The sequence below is a fragment of the Exophiala mesophila genome, assembly GCF_000836275.1.
Source record: "Exophiala mesophila strain CBS 40295 unplaced genomic scaffold supercont1.4, whole genome shotgun sequence".
NCBI lineage: Eukaryota > Fungi > Ascomycota > Eurotiomycetes > Chaetothyriales > Herpotrichiellaceae > Exophiala > Exophiala mesophila.
Window position 1 is genome coordinate 989,258 of NW_015622507.1, and position 16,770 is coordinate 1,006,027.

Sequence of the window (16,770 nt, forward strand, 5' to 3'; positions counted from 1 at the left end):
CAGTAGTAGTCAAGTCAGTCGTGCCTGCCTAGGGTTTCCTTTCTATCACAGTACATCACGTGCCATGCAATTTGCGGAGTAGGTACTGGTGGTACTCGGAAGGTACCAACCTAGAAGGTACGGTCACAGTCTGTCCAGTGGACGTGGTCCGGACATTGCACCTACCACGTGACTTGGAAGGCCAAATCACGACCACCATTTACGCGTTTGAGAACAGAGGGCAGTCGCGCTGGCTGATGGTGTGAATTGCGACGACTTGCCATTATTATTATTATTCCGATTCCCTTCACCCATCCATACCACATACACACACACACTCTCTCTCTCTCTTTTCTCTTGCGCGTCTCTACAATCGATCTCATCACACTCAAAACAAAAGCCTAGTGTCAATCCTATCCAACAGAGAGTCGCCATTGAGAATAGAACACACCTCTCCACCCGCCATCTCCCCCAAATCTTTCACCACCCATAAACATGTCGGTTGTCTCCCTACTCGGAGTCAAGGTGTTGAACAATCCTGCACCCTTCACATCTCCTTATGAATTTGAGATCACTTTTGAGTGTCTGGAACAACTGCGTGAAGGTCGGTGTTATCAACTCGCGCTGCCCCACCCCCGCCTGTACTCACAATGCTACCTATACAGATCTCGAGTGGAAACTTACTTATGTTGGCTCTGCGACCTCGGCCGAGCACGACCAGGAACTCGATTCCCTCCTTGTAGGCCCAATTCCAATTGGCGTCAACAAGTTTATCTTCGAAGCCGACCCACCCAACCTTTCTCGCCTCCCCTCGTCAGAGATCCTCGGTGTCACCGTCATCCTCCTCACTTGTTCCTACGATGGGCGCGAATTTGTGCGTGTCGGCTACTATGTCAACAACGAGTATGACAACGAGGAGATGAACAATGAGCCTCCCACCAAACCCGTCATCGAAAGAATTCGACGCAATGTCCTTGCGGAGAAACCAAGAGTGACCAGGTTTGCCATTAAATGGTACGATCATGTCTCATGCGACCACAATTTAATGCTGATACTTTTAATCTAGGGATTCTGAAGAATCAGCTCCGGCCGAATATCCACCAGACCAGCCTGAAGCCGACACCTTGGATGACGACGAGACAAACTATGGCGCCGAAGAAGCTGACATGCAAGCCGCTCTTGAACGAGAACTCGAAGAAACCGAAAATGGTCTCCAAACAGCGCAACGAGGGGACAAAGAAATCGCTGAGGTGGGAGATGCCGCCACTAAACCCCAAAAGGATGACGACGACGGCGAAGCCGACGCAAGTGGTGATGAAAGTGAGGACCTTGAGGAAGAGTCTAGCGAGTCGGAGGACGACGAGGAAGACGAAGAGGGTGGCGACGCTGAAGACACTGAGATGGCTGATGTCGATGACAAGGAGGAGAAACCCACGTCAACATCGGAGCAGAGCAACGGCAACCATCAGGAGGATCAAAACGCTAATGGCGTGCCCAAACAGCAATTGACTGTGCATTAAATCAGACGGCCGACCCCTTGAGCATCCAGTATCCACGGGCGAGGCGTCTGGAGTTCTCCTTTCAAAATGATCGGGGGAAATTGGGACCGAGTGTTTTGTGAATTGGCTCAGGTTTCGGTCGAGACTTGGTAATAGCGCTGTATAGAGTAGACATGATTGATGATTGCCATTGACTGGAACAGAAGAGAGTAGGGAATTGATTTCTCACGATTACACATGAATACAATATTCATCAGAACGTTTCAGGATGCGCGTCAAGTCGAGCTGAACAAGTCTCGGCGACCTAGTGCAGAACCACAGCGACTTGACTCCCGGATACGCTCCAAACACGAGAATGCTTCTCGACACCGCGATTGATGTTAACACAATGTTCTTCGAGAGCCACAAGCGCAGACACACCCCTATCACCATCCAAGCTTCAATCTCAGATCCCTGAATAGACAGCCGTCACATTCCTTCCACACTCGACCCGCTGCTCCATATTGACCTGGCGGCCTTTGACGCTGACCCTGTGTTTTGGCGTGGCATGAAATCGATGTTCTTCCCTTCTTCCCGCCTCAATCTCAGCGGCCATATCCAGCGGCCGGATATACTGCGGAGTCGCCACATTGTTCCGCTTCCCGGTTCCCAGTTGATAATATTCATTCCCACCCCACCAGAGAACATCAGCTCCCCAATTCGTGTCGTTCTCGGTGCCTCTCTCGCTCGCATTGAGGTACGTAACATTGTCCATGACGGCCGAGGCATGATTGGAGCCCACTGAAATCTGCGCCATGCGGATGGGTATCACCGCCTTGGCTGTTTCATCATACTCGAATAACCCACTGAGGCTCGGTACCTTGGTGGGTCGACCCTGGACATGGGTCCATCTGCCATTGCCCAAGGATCCTTTGATGCCTTCGCCTGCCGCCCATATGTCTGCTGTCACACGGTTCAGAGTATGTACTTCTGCAGGGTCCTCATCGGGATGGGCGACGCGGGTAGCGTCGATCGAGAAGAAGCTATTGGATCCTCCAGCAGAGATGTTGGTCACCTTGGGAGACTGAGAGGTTCCCTGATAGAGCTTGTTGATGGCGAGAAGAGATGGAGCATCGATAAAAGCAGACTCAGAATTGGAGTCGAAGCCGAGCTGGCCAGAAGAATTGTCTCCCCAGGAAAACACCCGACCTTGCTTATCCAGGACAAGAGAGTGGTAGTCTCCGGTTGCGATTTTCTCGATGTCAAAGCCCCGAAGGGTGGTGAGCTCATGGCACATATCGTAAGCGCCCGCAGGGCGGGATAGCCATGTAATGCCCGGTACACCAAGTTGACCTCTGCTCGGGAAGTCTTGAGTACCCGATGCAGCAGAGAAGACACGACCAGAATTCGTCAGAAGCAAGGCGTGCTCAAGGCCACTGCTGATGTTGGTGACTTTTTCTCCTCTACCCAAATTTTGGGGTTGGAGTTTGCGATAACTGATGTCGGCCGTGCTACTGGAAAAGGGAATCCAAGTACTTTCAGAGAGCTTGTGGCCGGTCTCTTGATCAGACTTGGATACCGGGATGGAGTAAACGGTACCATTCCGGGACAGGGCAATGATGCGGTCTCGGGAGATCTGGATGGAACTGAGGTTTTTGCCCTTTAAAGTGATGGAGGGCTGGGTCGTGTCTTCTGAGTAAGCTTTCCCCCATTGAACGAGGTCGCCATTCTCTAACAAAGCTGCACCAAAATTCCGATCGATCTTGAGATCTCGCAGGACGAGGTCATCAAAATAGGCGAGACGTTGGGGACTTTTGACGTAAGGCTCATTGGAATCAGGTGCCGCAACTTTGCCAGTATTTGAGCCCCAGATGTAAACACCAGGATTTTCCCAACTTCTCTTCACTTGCAAGTGCTGTGAGCTGAGTAGATCCCTATTCTCCTCTTTAGATTCTTTCTTCTTCCTAGGTTTCTCGATTCGAAGTTCAGCGCCATCTGTGGCAGGGGCTTCTGCTTGAACTTGATGGGTTCGGGAATTGGTATAGACCAAGGCAACAGTTGCGGCGGCAGCGAAGAGAACAGCAGATTGTCGGCTCCACAAATTATGGGAGGTAGTATGACGGACAGATTTGCTAGAATGGCGTCTCGTCTGAAGGAACGGTTGACTGGCAGGAAATGTCGCATGCCGATATGCTTGGGCAATTTGGCGACAGTAGGAACGTCTCAAGGTGTGGGAAGGCATAGTGAGAGGTCATGCGGGTAAAGCTCTCATCAAGGAAGGACTCACAGAAACTCTCTTAGAAGATCAAACTGCTGTGCATCTGGTAAAAAGCTGCAGAGTTGTGTAGAATGAGAAGACGTTGTCGCTTGAAGGTCACTCGTATCCGTAAAATCAAGTGCGTCATTCTCAATAGTAAGGCAAGCGCGGAAAGTTTCCCCAATGCGACTGTCCAAACACGTGTTGACCGCCTTCCAATTTAGACGCGACTTTGGCTTTGGCAGAATTCATGGTCGTTCCTGCCACTTCGAGGATCCCTTTCCAAAATTGGGGATTGGCGTTTGGCCTGTTGCTATTCCTTTATTACAGGTACCGTATTGTATGTATATATCTGCGGGCTCATAACAACCCACCGCAGGCACCACCAGGTCGTCTTTTATCCCAATAGACAACGGACCAAAACGAAAGGGTGGACGCTTCCACATCGGATGGCGGCATCTTTGCTGCATGTCTCCCTCGTCAATGCCAGATTCCGAGGCAATGGCCTCAATCGAAAAGGACAAGGTTCCAACATCTGCTCCTTTGGCAGAGCTCGAAACGGCAGGCAATGAGTTGGAACTTTTACAATTATCTACCGCTACGGGTGATGATCTCATTGACGCGAGTGTGCACAGTTACCAGTAGGAGCCTTCACTTCCACCCCACACAGGATTGATGCTGACCTATCCATCCACACAGGGCATACATCGACCAACTCGAAGTCTCCCGCCTACAGCTTGATCACCTTCTGGCAGACACTGCTGCCACTCTTGATGAGCTGTCGGAAATATCCGCCGCATTCAAGTCCATCGATGCCCAGACAAAATCCTTCCAGAAACAGTCCCTGACCATCATCGACGATCAAAGGAAAAACGATGCTATTGCTCAAGAAATTGCCGATAATCTCCGCTATTATGAACCTCTGGAACGTATCACCCGTCGACTCAATGCTCCTGGAGCCGGGGCATTTGCAAGGACAAAGGATTTCTCCGACATGCTTGTAACACTCGACGAATGCATAGACTATATGCAGACACATTCAACCCATACCGAGGCGGAGATCTACAGATCCCGTTATCGATTGTTGCTGACCAGGGCCCTGACGCTGGTGCGTAACACGTTTATGGCCGGCGTCAGAGAGACGACCACGGAGGTTGCGGGAAGAATTGCCGCCAGACAACTCAACGATACAACAATGTCGGCACTCTTGTATGCAAAATTCAGAGTTGGATCTGCCGATATGAAAGACATTGGCCTTGAAATCCAAAAGCGAGCAAACCCACCTGCGGACGCACCAGTAGGGACCGAAGGAGAATATCAAAGTCTGATGAACGAGCTTCATGCCAGCTTCGCCGCTTGTCGTGCTCGACTAATTCTTCCCATCGTCCAAAAGAGGTTGTCAGATATTTCTCAAGCTCCTAGTTCCAAGGACTTGGTGCAACTTGCACGTTCGAGCATCAGTTATGTTCGAGGCATCTGCCTAGATGAGTTTGATTTGTGGGGCGAATGGTTCCACGGTTATCGAGGCCTCTATGACTTTTTAGAGTCCATATGCGAACCACTCTACGACCATTTACGACCTCGGATCATTCACGAGAATAAATTGTCAAAATTGTGCTCACTCGTCACCCTCCTTCAAACCCGATATCTCCATGACGAGGAGGAAGATGGCCCGACAGACCTCAATCAGCTCGACTTTTCCGTTCTTATCCAGCCTGCATTGGAAGATGCTCAAACTCGATTGGTCTTTCGCACGTTGGCCATCCTCAGAGACGAAATTGAGACCTTCAAACCCAAGGTCGAGGATCTAGATTACCCGCGAATGACTTCGAAACCGCCAACCGCTGCGACCCCTTTATCTGGCCGGCGAACCTCGAAGGATCCTTTGTCTACGCCAAAGACTCCCGAAATCGTGGATGAAGATTCGGGCGATGAAGGGGCATTTTCGTGGACTCTGGCGTCCCGCCGCTCTGCTTTGCGAAATTGTTACCCCACCCTCCCAAGAGCCATCCAGCTCCTCTCGCGGATCTATCGCCTTGTCAACTCTAGTGTTTTCGACGATCTTGCCCATCAGATCGTTCATCAGACCACCATTTCGCTCCACAATGCGTCATTGCAGATCACTTCTCGATCTTCTCCCGCCGACGGTCAACTATTTTTACTTCGACATTTACTACTACTCAAGTCCCACATTGTCGCATTCGACATTGAATATGTGACACCCGATGTGTCGTTTGACTTTTCTGGCTTCGCAAGCACATTTTACGAACTTCGCGAACGTGGCGGCCTGTTCAACCCGAGGAGCTGGGTCAAGCTGTTTAGTTCTGGCGGACTGATCCCAAGAGTTGTTGAGAATATGCTTGACGCAAAAGTTGAATTGGATGGGAGACTGAGAACTGTTATCAATGACTTTACAGCTGGCTTCGCCAAAGACATGACAAACGATCTGTCGAAGAATGTCAAGTCGAATGCTAGGAATGAGGTCTTGGAGAAGGCAGTGTCATCGACTCGGAAACACATCGAAAAGGAAATTCCCATATTGCGCGCCAAGTTGGAACAGTATATTGATGATCTTCGAACGAGAGAGACGTTAGTTGCCGCAGTGGAGGATCAGGTGGTTCAGATCTACGAGGGATTCTTTGATGGATACTCACGGAGGGACGGGGCCAAGGTCAACGGGACCAACCAGATCTCCCGAAAGGGGAAGAGCCCAGAGGATGCTGTCTGGGATATCGATACCTTTGCTGAGTGGGCAGAGACCATGTTCAACGTTGCCCTCCCGAAAGTGGAAAATGATATTGACAGTGACGGAGTTGCAAGTAGAAGCTTATCGAGGAGCCACAGCCCTTGACATGAACGCAAAATGAATGAATGAGTCAATGAATCGTGAGTTTCAAGATCATATATTGTTATTGTCGTCGTTGCGTTTTGCTGCTTGAGGTTTCGCACCCAGATTGACTTTTCCTCTACCCATTCCTGTCTGCAACTTCTGGGCCCTTGACACCCACATCTTTGCAGCCTCAGTCACACCTCCCGACAGGAGGCATTCTCGCTCTACAACTCTTTGTATCTGTTGTGTCACATCGGTCCCGTTCTGAGGCGCACTTTGGCTCTTCGTGCGCTTTGCAACCACTTTCCTGTTTCCAACCACACCAATATTTCTCGTGCTGGGAATCCGCAACAAGGTCAGCTCGACTTCGAAGCCGACCTCCTCAGCCACGGCTGCTACTTTCCGCGTGAGACACGCATACATGCTTTTGTCGTCTGTCCCATCTCGTTCTTTCATCTTGGCCATCCTCAGAGATTTCAGATCCCCGGATATTGACTGTGGCTCCCCGTCGTTGACAGATGTAGCAGGGGTCTCCAGCGTTGAAGGATTGACAGACTTGGGGGAATACCTGTGTTTGGCGCCGCTGAGTGCGTGTGAACAGCAAGGGATTGCTAGAAATGGCAGAGGGGATGACGGGCATGAAAGCGCCGCAAGAAGTGGTGTCCACGGTGTGAGCTCGTCCGCGTGATTGGAGATGATGAAGGTGTCTGGAGGAAAGAGACCATTATGGATGGGAACTTTGCCCAAAAGAGATTCCATGCTGGAGGTTTCGTCCGTTACATTATTGCTGGTGGACCCGGAAAGATTTGCCACGAATGGTTGAGGGACACAAATCATCTCATCGAGATATTCTTCCATATCTAAAACCTGCCATGTTTTCCTCCGTCTTGCGTCAAAACCTCGTCCGTGATATCCTTCTTGGATGAGAATGTAGCACAACACTGCATTTCCGCAGGCGATGTCGACAAATCCAGGGAACTTGCCGGGTGGGTAGATTTGTTTCCAGAGTTCAATGACGAAAGCTGCAATGCTGAGATCCTCGAAGACGTGTTTGGATGGGTCTGTGGACTCTGCCCAACGAGATATCAAGTCTGATGCATAGGTCTGTTTCAGGCGGCTGTAGGTGTCTTGCACTGTGTGCTGAGGAAGGATGGTGTCCTTCAAGGCAGAAGGGGTCATAGACTGGAGTGTCGCTGTGTTAGTCTTGGCCACGGGCCCAGCTGGAGTCCTCGACAAACGAAGGAATGTTTGAATCAGTGATATGAACGTGCGGTGTGTCCTTGTTGGCAGATCAACTGAACTTGCCAGGTCGAACGTCTGAAAATGGATGGACAATGTAGTGGCAGTCCCTTGTATCTGTAAGAGATATGCCATCGCTTTAATGGGCGGATGGTACCATGGAATCTCCGCCTCTGATTTGACTTGTGGACTGTAAACCACAATGTGTCCGGCTGGTTGGTCGTCAGGCTGGATGAGATCGTAAATATAACACCATTGCTCCAAAAGCGAATCAACTTGGGGTTTCCGGGGAATCAGTCGTCTCAGAACCCTTCTTCGAAGAGTAGCATTTTGGAATTCCGGGCCTGCTGGTGCTGGGGGAGTGTAATTCTCTGGCGCAAAGGCTTCATGATGGTTTCCCTCTAATTGATGGACTCTTGCTTTGTCGTCCACCGTCTTTAAAGCACTAGTACTATCAAATAGGATATCTGCGCGAAACAAGTGCGACGAGTTGAGATTGGGATTTTCCAAAAGCAGGTCGGTCACTTGCATGAACTTGTGGGAGTTTAGGCTGGGGCATGGCTGGCTGTATTCTGCGGATGACCACCATACCTCATCCGCCTTCAGGGATGATGATTCTGCTGTCGCCATTATTGACACTCATCATCCCGTGGAGCAGTCAAATGTTGTTGAATGAAGGTCGATGTATATGAAGAGTATGGAGGCGGATCCACGGTTGGCGGCGAATGGGAATTCTTTCATAGATTGACTAGCCCGTTCACAGCTAGCACGCATGCCAAACATGGCCACCACTCACATTGGCCGAGGGTTCTAGCACACAATCATGCAAAAATATATCTGCAAAACCGTTACTTCAAAGACTCGAAAGCACGATTCACCTTAAAAAATTAAAAAGCAAAAACATCGCCCGCGGAGAGGCTCGAACTCTCAACCTTGAGATACCTTACATAAAAGTCTCACGCGCTGACCAATTGTGCCACGCGGGCTATGATGCATTCTGTGCGAATAGTTGCAGGAAAAATGTCGCTAGTAGAAAATATATGGCGAAAAATTGGAGGCACGCGGATGCCCAATCGGATGGCCCCTAAATCGAATAGGAGTCCTACCCTCGGATCCCGCCGGCATCTTTTTTCGAAGTATGTTATAAGTTGCGGGCATCCTCAGAAGCTTTGACTGATCATTTCTGAAAGATCAAGAAAAGAATGACCTGAACTGATCATGGGGCCTGCATTATGATGATGTTCAATATATCGTCACACAAGATTGAGGTCAGCAATTGGTATTTCCATCATGCAAACCCCAATTGTTGAGAAAAGAAACAGTAGAATAATAGAATTTCAATGAAAGGGCTGAAGCACTGTTCGAAATGATAGGCATCATACAACGTGGTCTACTTGAGGGCCCAAGTATCTCAGTTTAGTGGCTGTGGTGGTTGCAAGAAGGAGATGGGGGGATTTAGGCCTGCGGAGTGCCACGTTGGTCTCTAATCTCCCTACGGGAAGGCCCAATGATTCCAAGTCCAGGGGATGGAAACGCAAAGACCGCCTAATATCGCCATTAATCAAGACGGAAAGCACGCCAAATAGAAAGACAAGGTGCTCTTCCTGCTCATTTCCCAGCGGGCTCATCCAAGGATTACGTACTATTTACTCATGGTGGGAAGATAGATATGTGAGAACAGTAAGGGATGATTCATTAGAATGGGGTTTTAGACTGCTTAGATGCGTAGGTACCTAACTAAGTGTAAGGACTGAGTATCATTCCCCCGACGCAGAGTGAGCCCGCGATCCATGCCTGCCGCAACACGGTATCAGTGTGTAGAGGAAGGAGAAGTTTTGTGGGATAATTGGGTGGTCGCGCCTGCAAATAACACCCAGGGACGGCTGGTTGAAAAGTCGCGGTGGTCTGACATCAGCTTTGACAAAGGGGGGTTGGGTTTATAAGGCGAACATAATCAACTTATTGCGGAGTTCCCGAGACGAAGTAGACAGAAGCTTTAGTCAGACAGAAAAGTACATCCAAGTCGGGAAAGACCGACCAGACCTGAGGGTTCAAATCAGTTTGAAGCAAGCTCGTGACCCAGACCCATTGACGGCCGAAGCTGATCTTTTCGACACAACAAGCGGCGCCATCGACGTGAACAATCAAAACCAAAGACAAGGCAACAGATTCAGCGCAGACTTCGAGATGGGGAGAACGATCGATCAAGATGTGCATGCGGCGTTTGTGGAATTCAAAGCCAAAGGTGCGTTACGAGTATTGTCCTGTCATCTACAGTATTGACGATACTATACACAATACCATGTATTTGACCAGCTGACCGACGGTGTGATGTCTCCACACAGAGGATGATAAGTGCATGTCGGTTCAATGTATCTATTGTCACCAGATCCGAGCAAAGAACACGTCGCGGCAGAAGCAGCATCTTCTCGAGTGCCCTGGATTACAGAATCATCCCAACGCACCTCGACCTCAATCATCAGGTGATGGTATCAGCAGCACCAATGGCTTCGCCCCGTCATCATCCAACAACATCCACACCAACAATGCCCTGTCCGCGCATGGCACTCCCATGCAATCTATTCCCAATGGCACCGCCATTGCCCTTAACACTCCTCAAGGCAGTTCGTCGACCCCGGTGAGACCGACTTCGAAACCGCCTCAAAAAACGCCCAAAACTACCCCGGGGTCCACCCTGCCTGCACCTCCCCTCGACGACGTCCATGCTGCCTTTGTCGAGTTTCGAGCCAAAGAGGAGGACAAGTGTCTGTCGGTTCAATGCATCTATTGCAATCAGATCCGTGCCAAAAACACATCAAGACAAAGACAGCATCTGCTCGAGTGCGCTACATACCAAAATGTCATGAAAGAATCTATTCCAGCCAACAATCTGTTACATCGTTTCGACGAAGGAGACATTGCTCGTTCTTTGCAGCTCCCTACTCCGACCCTTGACCTTGATTTCCGTATCAGCATCAAGCTCAACCCCAAGATTGCAGTGGGGTCGGTGCTGTATGGCCACCGCGACTGGGTCAGTGTCGTGGGAGGACAGTGGGCTGGTCGATGGGGTAAAGGGTTGGTTATTGTGAGAACACATCATTGTATTCAAAGATATTGGACTCGTGCTGACTAAAACACAGCCCGGAGGTCAAGATAACCAATTGGTGGTTAAAGACCTAACAACCCGAGTGGATGCCACTTATTTGCTACAGACCAACGATGACCCGCCGGCGTACATCACAGCGCGGTCGCGAGGATGGCGTACTGGACAGAAGGAGGTTCTTGAACGTCTGAATGATCCCATGGAGGCCAACACGGTGCCTGCCAACCAATATCGATTCCGAATGACCGTCGAGCTGGAAACAGGAGACGAAAGGTATTCATTCGTCAACTCTTGCATCTGGGTCGGCAGCGCGTGTCGTAGGAGCAACGAAGGTAAGAAGGATCCACGTTTTTGCAAGATTATAGGAAGCTTCGTGGGAACCACAGCTGACTCATTGGGGTTGCTAGTCATTTACGATGCCTATCGTGTGCTTTGAGAGCTTCTGACTAAATATGTTATGTCATTCGTTTCTCGCCAGGTAAGTAAGGTACAGATTGAAAATTGGGTTTGTTTCTTGAGAATGCACTATTCATGAGACATGGAAATGGAGTTTCTACTTTGTCAGTGCACGAGTCATGGATTTGATGCAAAACCGTGTCGCGCCAGATATCGATAGTATCTGCGGGGAGGCGCACGTGGAAGCATGGTGTGTTCAAACTTATGTGGTTCAACGAATGTTCGGGATGTAGTGTACGTCTGCCACCTATGGACAGAGTCTTGACTTTGACGAGTAGCGAGCTGTAGGATTGACCCACGTGTCGGGAGCCACAAGCCGCAAATAGATGTTGAACGGGTGACACGAGATTGCCTGGGCACAATTACATGGACAGATTTCTGAACAAGGCTCCATAGATAAATCCACACCCAAGATATACGAATAGCGTATATCCGCAGGCAGGAATTGAGACATGTCACACGGTGATGATAATGCACGACACAGGACACAGCACTTTCAACAACTGGGTTAGGGAGGGTTTTATTTTTCCATGTCCAAGAAAGCACGACATTACTTGGCGAGCAGCAAGCGAGGAGTCCGGTTCGCAACTCTATTGACTTGGGAGGGGATTGCCATGTTGACGACTTAGTGAATAAGGTAGTTTGCATTGCCCAGGGGTGCCAGGCCCGAGGAGGGCCATTGACCACTGATGCCAAGGACGAGATTACAGCTGATTCGATTATCAGATTAGATGAAAAAGATGCGCGAAAAGAAGATCCTCCACTTTTGATGTCCATAGTCCAATAGAATCGATAGATAGCTCTTGCCGGAGAGCCGTTTGGCCCGCTGTGTTCTTGCCGATATGGAGACCCAAGAGGGGAAGTCATGTCTGCCGTTCCTGCTATTATTGCATCTACCACCACTCCGTACTTCCTTTCCCACCGTCTATGCTCTGCCCAGCCAGCGCCAGCACTACCATGGTCTTCTTTTTGGTGGTCCCGGTCTCCTGATCCTAACTGCCAATAACTATGGCCTCTTGAGTTTCTCGCTGCTCTCTTTTAACTCTCCTTTCAGTCTCTCCTCTCGCCGGCAGATATACATCTTGATAACGACCTCCTACCCGCCTTGACCTACCTCGACAGTCTCTACCTATTCGACCTGACCGACGAACCCAGGCTCCTCCTCTCGTGACTTGCACACCTTCCATCACCCACCATACCAAGATCAAGAATGTTTATCAACAACAAATTCGCCGCAGCATTTCTGCTGGCTTTGACCTCGGTCACTGTCCAAGGTCTGCCCGTGGTGGAAGACAATGGCAAGGTGCACTTGACGGCAACCGGACGATCTGGACACCTGCAAACGACTCTGGAGGTTCCTATGCACCACGGTGGAAAGGTAGCAGCGGATCATGAGGACGAGGACGAGGATACCGCAATCACAGGACGACCAACCCAGTATGAATCTACGATTCTGGCTCGACGTCTACTGGCCAAGTCCAAGTCTGGAGTATTGACAACGGTCTTCCCATCGCACTTGACGTCGCCACGAGTGCCAGCGGCGGTGGCAGACACACCCATCGGTCTGCCCGAGTATATCGCATCGTGTGAGGAACCCACTGGTAACCCGACGGTTCTGTCGCTCAAGATCTCGACGGCCACGATCAACGCAAACGCAGGCTCTAACGTCTCGCTGTCGCTTTCCTGGTGGGACGAGTATGTCCACCTGACCCACCAACAGCCCTGGTCCGCTGCCAACCTGCCCCGTCTCAACCTTGTCGGCTATCTCGAGGAGATTCCCCAACCTGAAGCCGACGAGGCTGGCATCCCGACCTGTTTCGTCGCGGCACACCCCGACAGTGCCATGTGGTTGCCTGGAAAGAAGTGGGCTGCTCACCAGGGTATCTGGACCCGTATCGTCGTTCAAGAGGTCTACTGGATTGGAGGCTTTGGTGACCGCAACTATATCGGCTGGTTTGACCCCGAGGAATGGCGTGCTGTCACCAAAGAGCAATGGGAAGCTGTCCGCTTGCCTGGAGAGAAATAATTCAACCCACTCGCTTGACCCTTGTCTTGGATAGCAGATATATCAAGGGGTAAATTGATTGCACAAAGTGACATGTGACTAGAGTGATACAGTCCAGAATGAAGCCATACTCTGAACATATCTGATAACAACTTGATTGGTATACTGGTTGAACCGAAACTATCAGAGTCTTAATTGGTGGTTTTCAACACTGTTCCATTAATTGACCTTCAGCAGAATTCGAGAACGGTCTTCTCGGGTAGCCCATAGTGTAGTATATCAAATCTTGTCATGAATCCTGTTTGTCTTCACCATCCGTTCTCACGTCCCATAATCATACTACAGCTCGAAAAGTGGAGATGGGGCACATTGACTATTTCTTCTCTCCGCTGATAGAACTGGCCAAGTCTATAACCCAAGTCAGCGTTTGTCTGATGTCCAACTAAACAGGAAATGGTCACATACCAGAGGCAGTCTTGCTAGCAGTATTCAATGCACTGGCTGCAAGATCTTGAGCTTGCTCAAGGTATCCCTTGGTCGACTCCTGGGCGGCACTGGCATTGGAACTGCCCTGCTGAGTGCCCTTGTTGACTGTGTCGGAGATACTCTTGCCAGCAGACGAAAGACTGTCTGCGGCGGTGTCGTAGGCGGACTTGCTCTGGCTTGTGGTCTCATCTGCCAACTTCTGGCTTGTGGACTTGCTGTCACCTAAGGGTTTGAGACAAGGGTTAGTCTGAAGCAACAGGTAACAACCAAAGACCAATGGTTGGCAAACTCGCCTGGTTGAACGGCTCCAGCAATGTTGTCGGCGGCTCCAGTGACGCTCTCGGTGGCCTTGTCGAGAGTGGACTTTTGCGAGTCGGGGGTCAGCTTCTCTTGAGCCTCTGTACATGTCATGTTAGTCACTCGGCTAAGAATCAGGGAGGGAGGGAACCCGTTTGAGGAGATCACACTTACGATCAGTGAGAGGCTTGCGTCCTAGGTCAGACATGATGAATGGATTGATTGATTGATAGAGGTAGGGATTAGGAGAATTGGTCTCAGAGTTGGATAATGCAGGAGAGAAAGAAAGAGAGAAGCAAGGAGAGAGGAACGAGGAAAGTAAGTCTTGAGGTCCGAGGGTCAAGAAGAAGAAGACGCAATGCTCTCGTGCTGCTAATGACCAACAGAGTGGAGGGGGGCGGTTTATGGGAGGGAACAGGTAGCGAGCCCTGGAGAGAAATGGCATAAATGGTCACTGCGCGTGCATCATGTTGCAGTTAGTGGAGTGAGTCAAGGAAGGCGCGAGGGAGATCGAGGGGGCAGGCGCGGAGGAGACAAGGATCGGGGCAATCGCTCTGACGTCACTGACAGATCAACACGACAAAAGCGGAGATAGACAACAACGAAGAAAAAAAGAGTCAGAGAGAGGCACGGATGGGAGCATGTGAAAGGTGTTCAAGGGACACACACCCTTTTTATGCCTTGGTGGGAGGTTGTCAACAATTGTCAAACCTCAGCTTCGTCCGATAAGAAACAGATAGAAATAAATCATAGGCCATTTCCAACCTATGGTGATAATGGTGATAATGAGATGATGGGGTATTGTGCCGCTTCGCTGATTCCAATCCTTGGTCAAGAACTCCATCAGTCTCAAATAACTCTTTTCACACAAAAGCCACTTCCAATAACGAGATAGGTCTCGATCCAACCCAAGCTTCCTTCCTAACCTCTACTTGGTCTCGACAGCCTCTTCTAGCGCAGGCTCCTTACCGATGCTACCCAGGTCGGCCCCTTTACCGCCATACTCTTTGGGCAACAGGTCTCCCAAGCCCTTGACCTTACTTTCAGTCAAGTTGCTGGCGAGGCTGGGTCCGCTGCTGAGAGGATGGAACTTCTTTGCGGTCTTGGCTGCCACAAACAGCTTGACAAAGGTATAGATGAAGCCCATGATAGCAGGCACATTGACAAAGAATTTCTCCTTGAGCAATTCTGGGTAATTTTGAGCAAAGATCTTGATGGTTTCGGTGCTGGCAGCCTTGACAACAGCTTGTTGTCGGAGGAAGCTGATGGACTTGTAGTCGTGAACTTGCAGAATCTTGTAAGGATCATCTTCCGCTGTGATGGGTTTGGTCGCCTTATCGATTCCAAGTGCTTGCAATGCCTCCTCCATCAACACCACTCGCCACTCAATGAACCTAGGATCGCAGCCAGTCAGTCCCTTCTCATCACTCCATTTTAGTCACCACACTTACTCGGCCAGGTTTCCAAACGTCTCATTCACATCTTTGACGCTACCATAGATGTTCCATGTAAAAACTTCCCGAACTTCCGGGTCGGTGGCTTCAGTCTCTCCAAACACGGTGACATAGCCCAATCCAGCAAACTTGGTCCTGTTGAACTTCTTTCCAATCAAATCCAACGGCTTCATCTTTGCCCGCCATTCCAAAGTCTTGCTGAGCTGATCCTTGGCCTTGACTAGGTCACCGTCGTTGGCATTGAGATACTTTTGAAGAATGACCTGGGTGGGAACATGGCTACTTGGATCGGCAAGTGTCACGCCCCAGATTTCTGGGTGACCTTTGGATTGCGCCAGGGACCAAAGCTGTTCAATCGGGGTAGCAGCAGCAGACGTTTCCTCTTCGGGAGATTCGGCTTTTGGTTCTTCGGCCTTTTCGGGTGCTTCAGAGGTTGTTGCTGGAGCAGCCGCGGCCACCGCCTGGGAAAATTTGTTAGGGCCAACAACTGGAAATCAGCTTCACATGAAACACAAAACGCTTACCGCCGCTGGTTGTGGCGAAACTTCCGACTTTTCCGGGACTGCCTCTGGAACTGACTCAGGGACGACGCTCGAGACTTCTGCGGGAAGAGCACTCGTGTTGGGAGCGGCAGTCGTTGACTTTTCGATGTCAGCCTCAGGCACGATCCCAGAGACCTCGGCTTGCAAAGTGGTGTTGGTTGGGGCGGCAGTTGTATCGCTAGATGCCATGATGACGAGATTGAATCTAATTGATTTCGAAATGTCGAGACTTGAGGCCTTGTGAGGTTTAGAGAGGAATTGACGCGGACGGATGATGGTGTCTTGATGGACGAGTAGGACAAAGACGATGACGAGAAAGCTGATTGGATCGCTGTTGTCGTTCCAAGGTGGAATGAATGACGCCACTGCTCTTTATCTATCGTCCTGTCGCCAAAGAGGCTAGATGATGAACGGAGAGATAGACAAAGACCAACGACTCACGGGTGCCTAGCTAGAGTTGGGTCGCCTTGACTTGGTCAATCACCAATGCTCGTTGGAACAAGTGCAGCGGAGAAAGAGACATGCAAATGGGGAACAAGAAAAGGCGCTTCTGATCGAAGATAGCAGGTTGACAGTTAGAAGAGAATTCCAGTCAGTGGTTTACGATGAGTGTATATAAACTAAGGATGTCGTGACTCCCAGGG

General features: G+C 50.2%; 8 protein-coding genes and 1 non-coding gene across 11 annotated transcripts; 4 read left to right on the forward strand and 5 right to left on the reverse strand.

The window, feature by feature from the left end:
• The first annotated feature begins 266 nt into the window (after positions 1–266).
• On the forward strand, positions 267–1,739 carry PV10_05576 (uncharacterized protein). The gene is made up of 3 exons (XM_016370262.1): positions 267–583; positions 645–993; positions 1,046–1,739. The coding sequence occupies exons 1-3, from the start codon at positions 475–477 to the stop codon at positions 1,497–1,499; spliced, it is 912 nt and encodes a 303-aa protein (XP_016222555.1). The 5' UTR covers positions 267–474; the 3' UTR covers positions 1,500–1,739.
• PV10_05577 (uncharacterized protein) lies at positions 1,590–3,816 on the reverse strand. The gene has a single exon (XM_016370263.1). The coding sequence runs from the start codon at positions 3,697–3,699 to the stop codon at positions 1,924–1,926; it is 1,776 nt and encodes a 591-aa protein (XP_016222556.1). The 5' UTR covers positions 3,700–3,816; the 3' UTR covers positions 1,590–1,923.
• A 240-nt stretch (positions 3,817–4,056) lies between these two features.
• Positions 4,057–6,595, forward strand: PV10_05578 (uncharacterized protein). Its single transcript, XM_016370264.1, has 2 exons — positions 4,057–4,355; positions 4,414–6,595. Exons 1-2 carry the CDS (start codon positions 4,183–4,185, stop codon positions 6,563–6,565), a joined length of 2,325 nt encoding a protein of 774 aa, XP_016222557.1. The 5' UTR covers positions 4,057–4,182; the 3' UTR covers positions 6,566–6,595.
• Positions 6,596–6,613: 18 nt separating this feature from the next.
• PV10_05579 (uncharacterized protein) lies at positions 6,614–8,589 on the reverse strand (the record flags this gene model as incomplete). Its single annotated transcript, XM_016370265.1, has 1 exon — positions 6,614–8,589. Exon 1 carries the CDS (start codon positions 8,411–8,413, stop codon positions 6,614–6,616), a length of 1,800 nt encoding a protein of 599 aa, XP_016222558.1. The 5' UTR covers positions 8,414–8,589.
• A 98-nt stretch (positions 8,590–8,687) lies between these two features.
• On the reverse strand, positions 8,688–8,769 carry PV10_05580. Its single transcript has one exon. It is a non-coding gene; the product is annotated as a tRNA-Lys (tRNA).
• A 1,008-nt stretch (positions 8,770–9,777) lies between these two features.
• On the forward strand, positions 9,778–12,004 carry PV10_05581. Of its 3 annotated transcripts, XM_016370266.1 has the most exons (4): positions 9,778–10,028; positions 10,129–10,868; positions 10,924–11,218; positions 11,294–12,004. In XM_016370266.1, the coding sequence occupies exons 1-4, from the start codon at positions 9,971–9,973 to the stop codon at positions 11,320–11,322; spliced, it is 1,122 nt and encodes a 373-aa protein (XP_016222559.1). In that variant the 5' UTR covers positions 9,778–9,970; the 3' UTR covers positions 11,323–12,004. The 3 variants fall into 3 exon arrangements, with proteins under 3 accessions (XP_016222559.1, XP_016222560.1, XP_016222561.1); XM_016370267.1 differs by having other exon boundaries at positions 9,778–10,868; XM_016370268.1 differs by having other exon boundaries at positions 10,129–12,004.
• A 242-nt stretch (positions 12,005–12,246) lies between these two features.
• On the forward strand, positions 12,247–13,658 carry PV10_05582 (uncharacterized protein). The gene has a single exon (XM_016370269.1). The coding sequence runs from the start codon at positions 12,553–12,555 to the stop codon at positions 13,366–13,368; it is 816 nt and encodes a 271-aa protein (XP_016222562.1). The 5' UTR covers positions 12,247–12,552; the 3' UTR covers positions 13,369–13,658.
• Positions 13,407–14,606, reverse strand: PV10_05583 (uncharacterized protein). Its single transcript, XM_016370270.1, has 4 exons — positions 14,305–14,606; positions 14,127–14,231; positions 13,813–14,055; positions 13,407–13,755 (listed from the first exon to the last, which is right to left on the reverse strand). Exons 1-4 carry the CDS (start codon positions 14,573–14,575, stop codon positions 13,721–13,723), a joined length of 654 nt encoding a protein of 217 aa, XP_016222563.1. The 5' UTR covers positions 14,576–14,606; the 3' UTR covers positions 13,407–13,720.
• Positions 14,607–14,782: 176 nt separating this feature from the next.
• Positions 14,783–16,741, reverse strand: PV10_05584 (uncharacterized protein). The gene is made up of 3 exons (XM_016370271.1): positions 16,109–16,741; positions 15,582–16,045; positions 14,783–15,524 (listed from the first exon to the last, which is right to left on the reverse strand). Exons 1-3 carry the CDS (start codon positions 16,313–16,315, stop codon positions 15,059–15,061), a joined length of 1,137 nt encoding a protein of 378 aa, XP_016222564.1. The 5' UTR covers positions 16,316–16,741; the 3' UTR covers positions 14,783–15,058.
• Between the last annotated feature and the right edge of the window lie 29 nt (positions 16,742–16,770).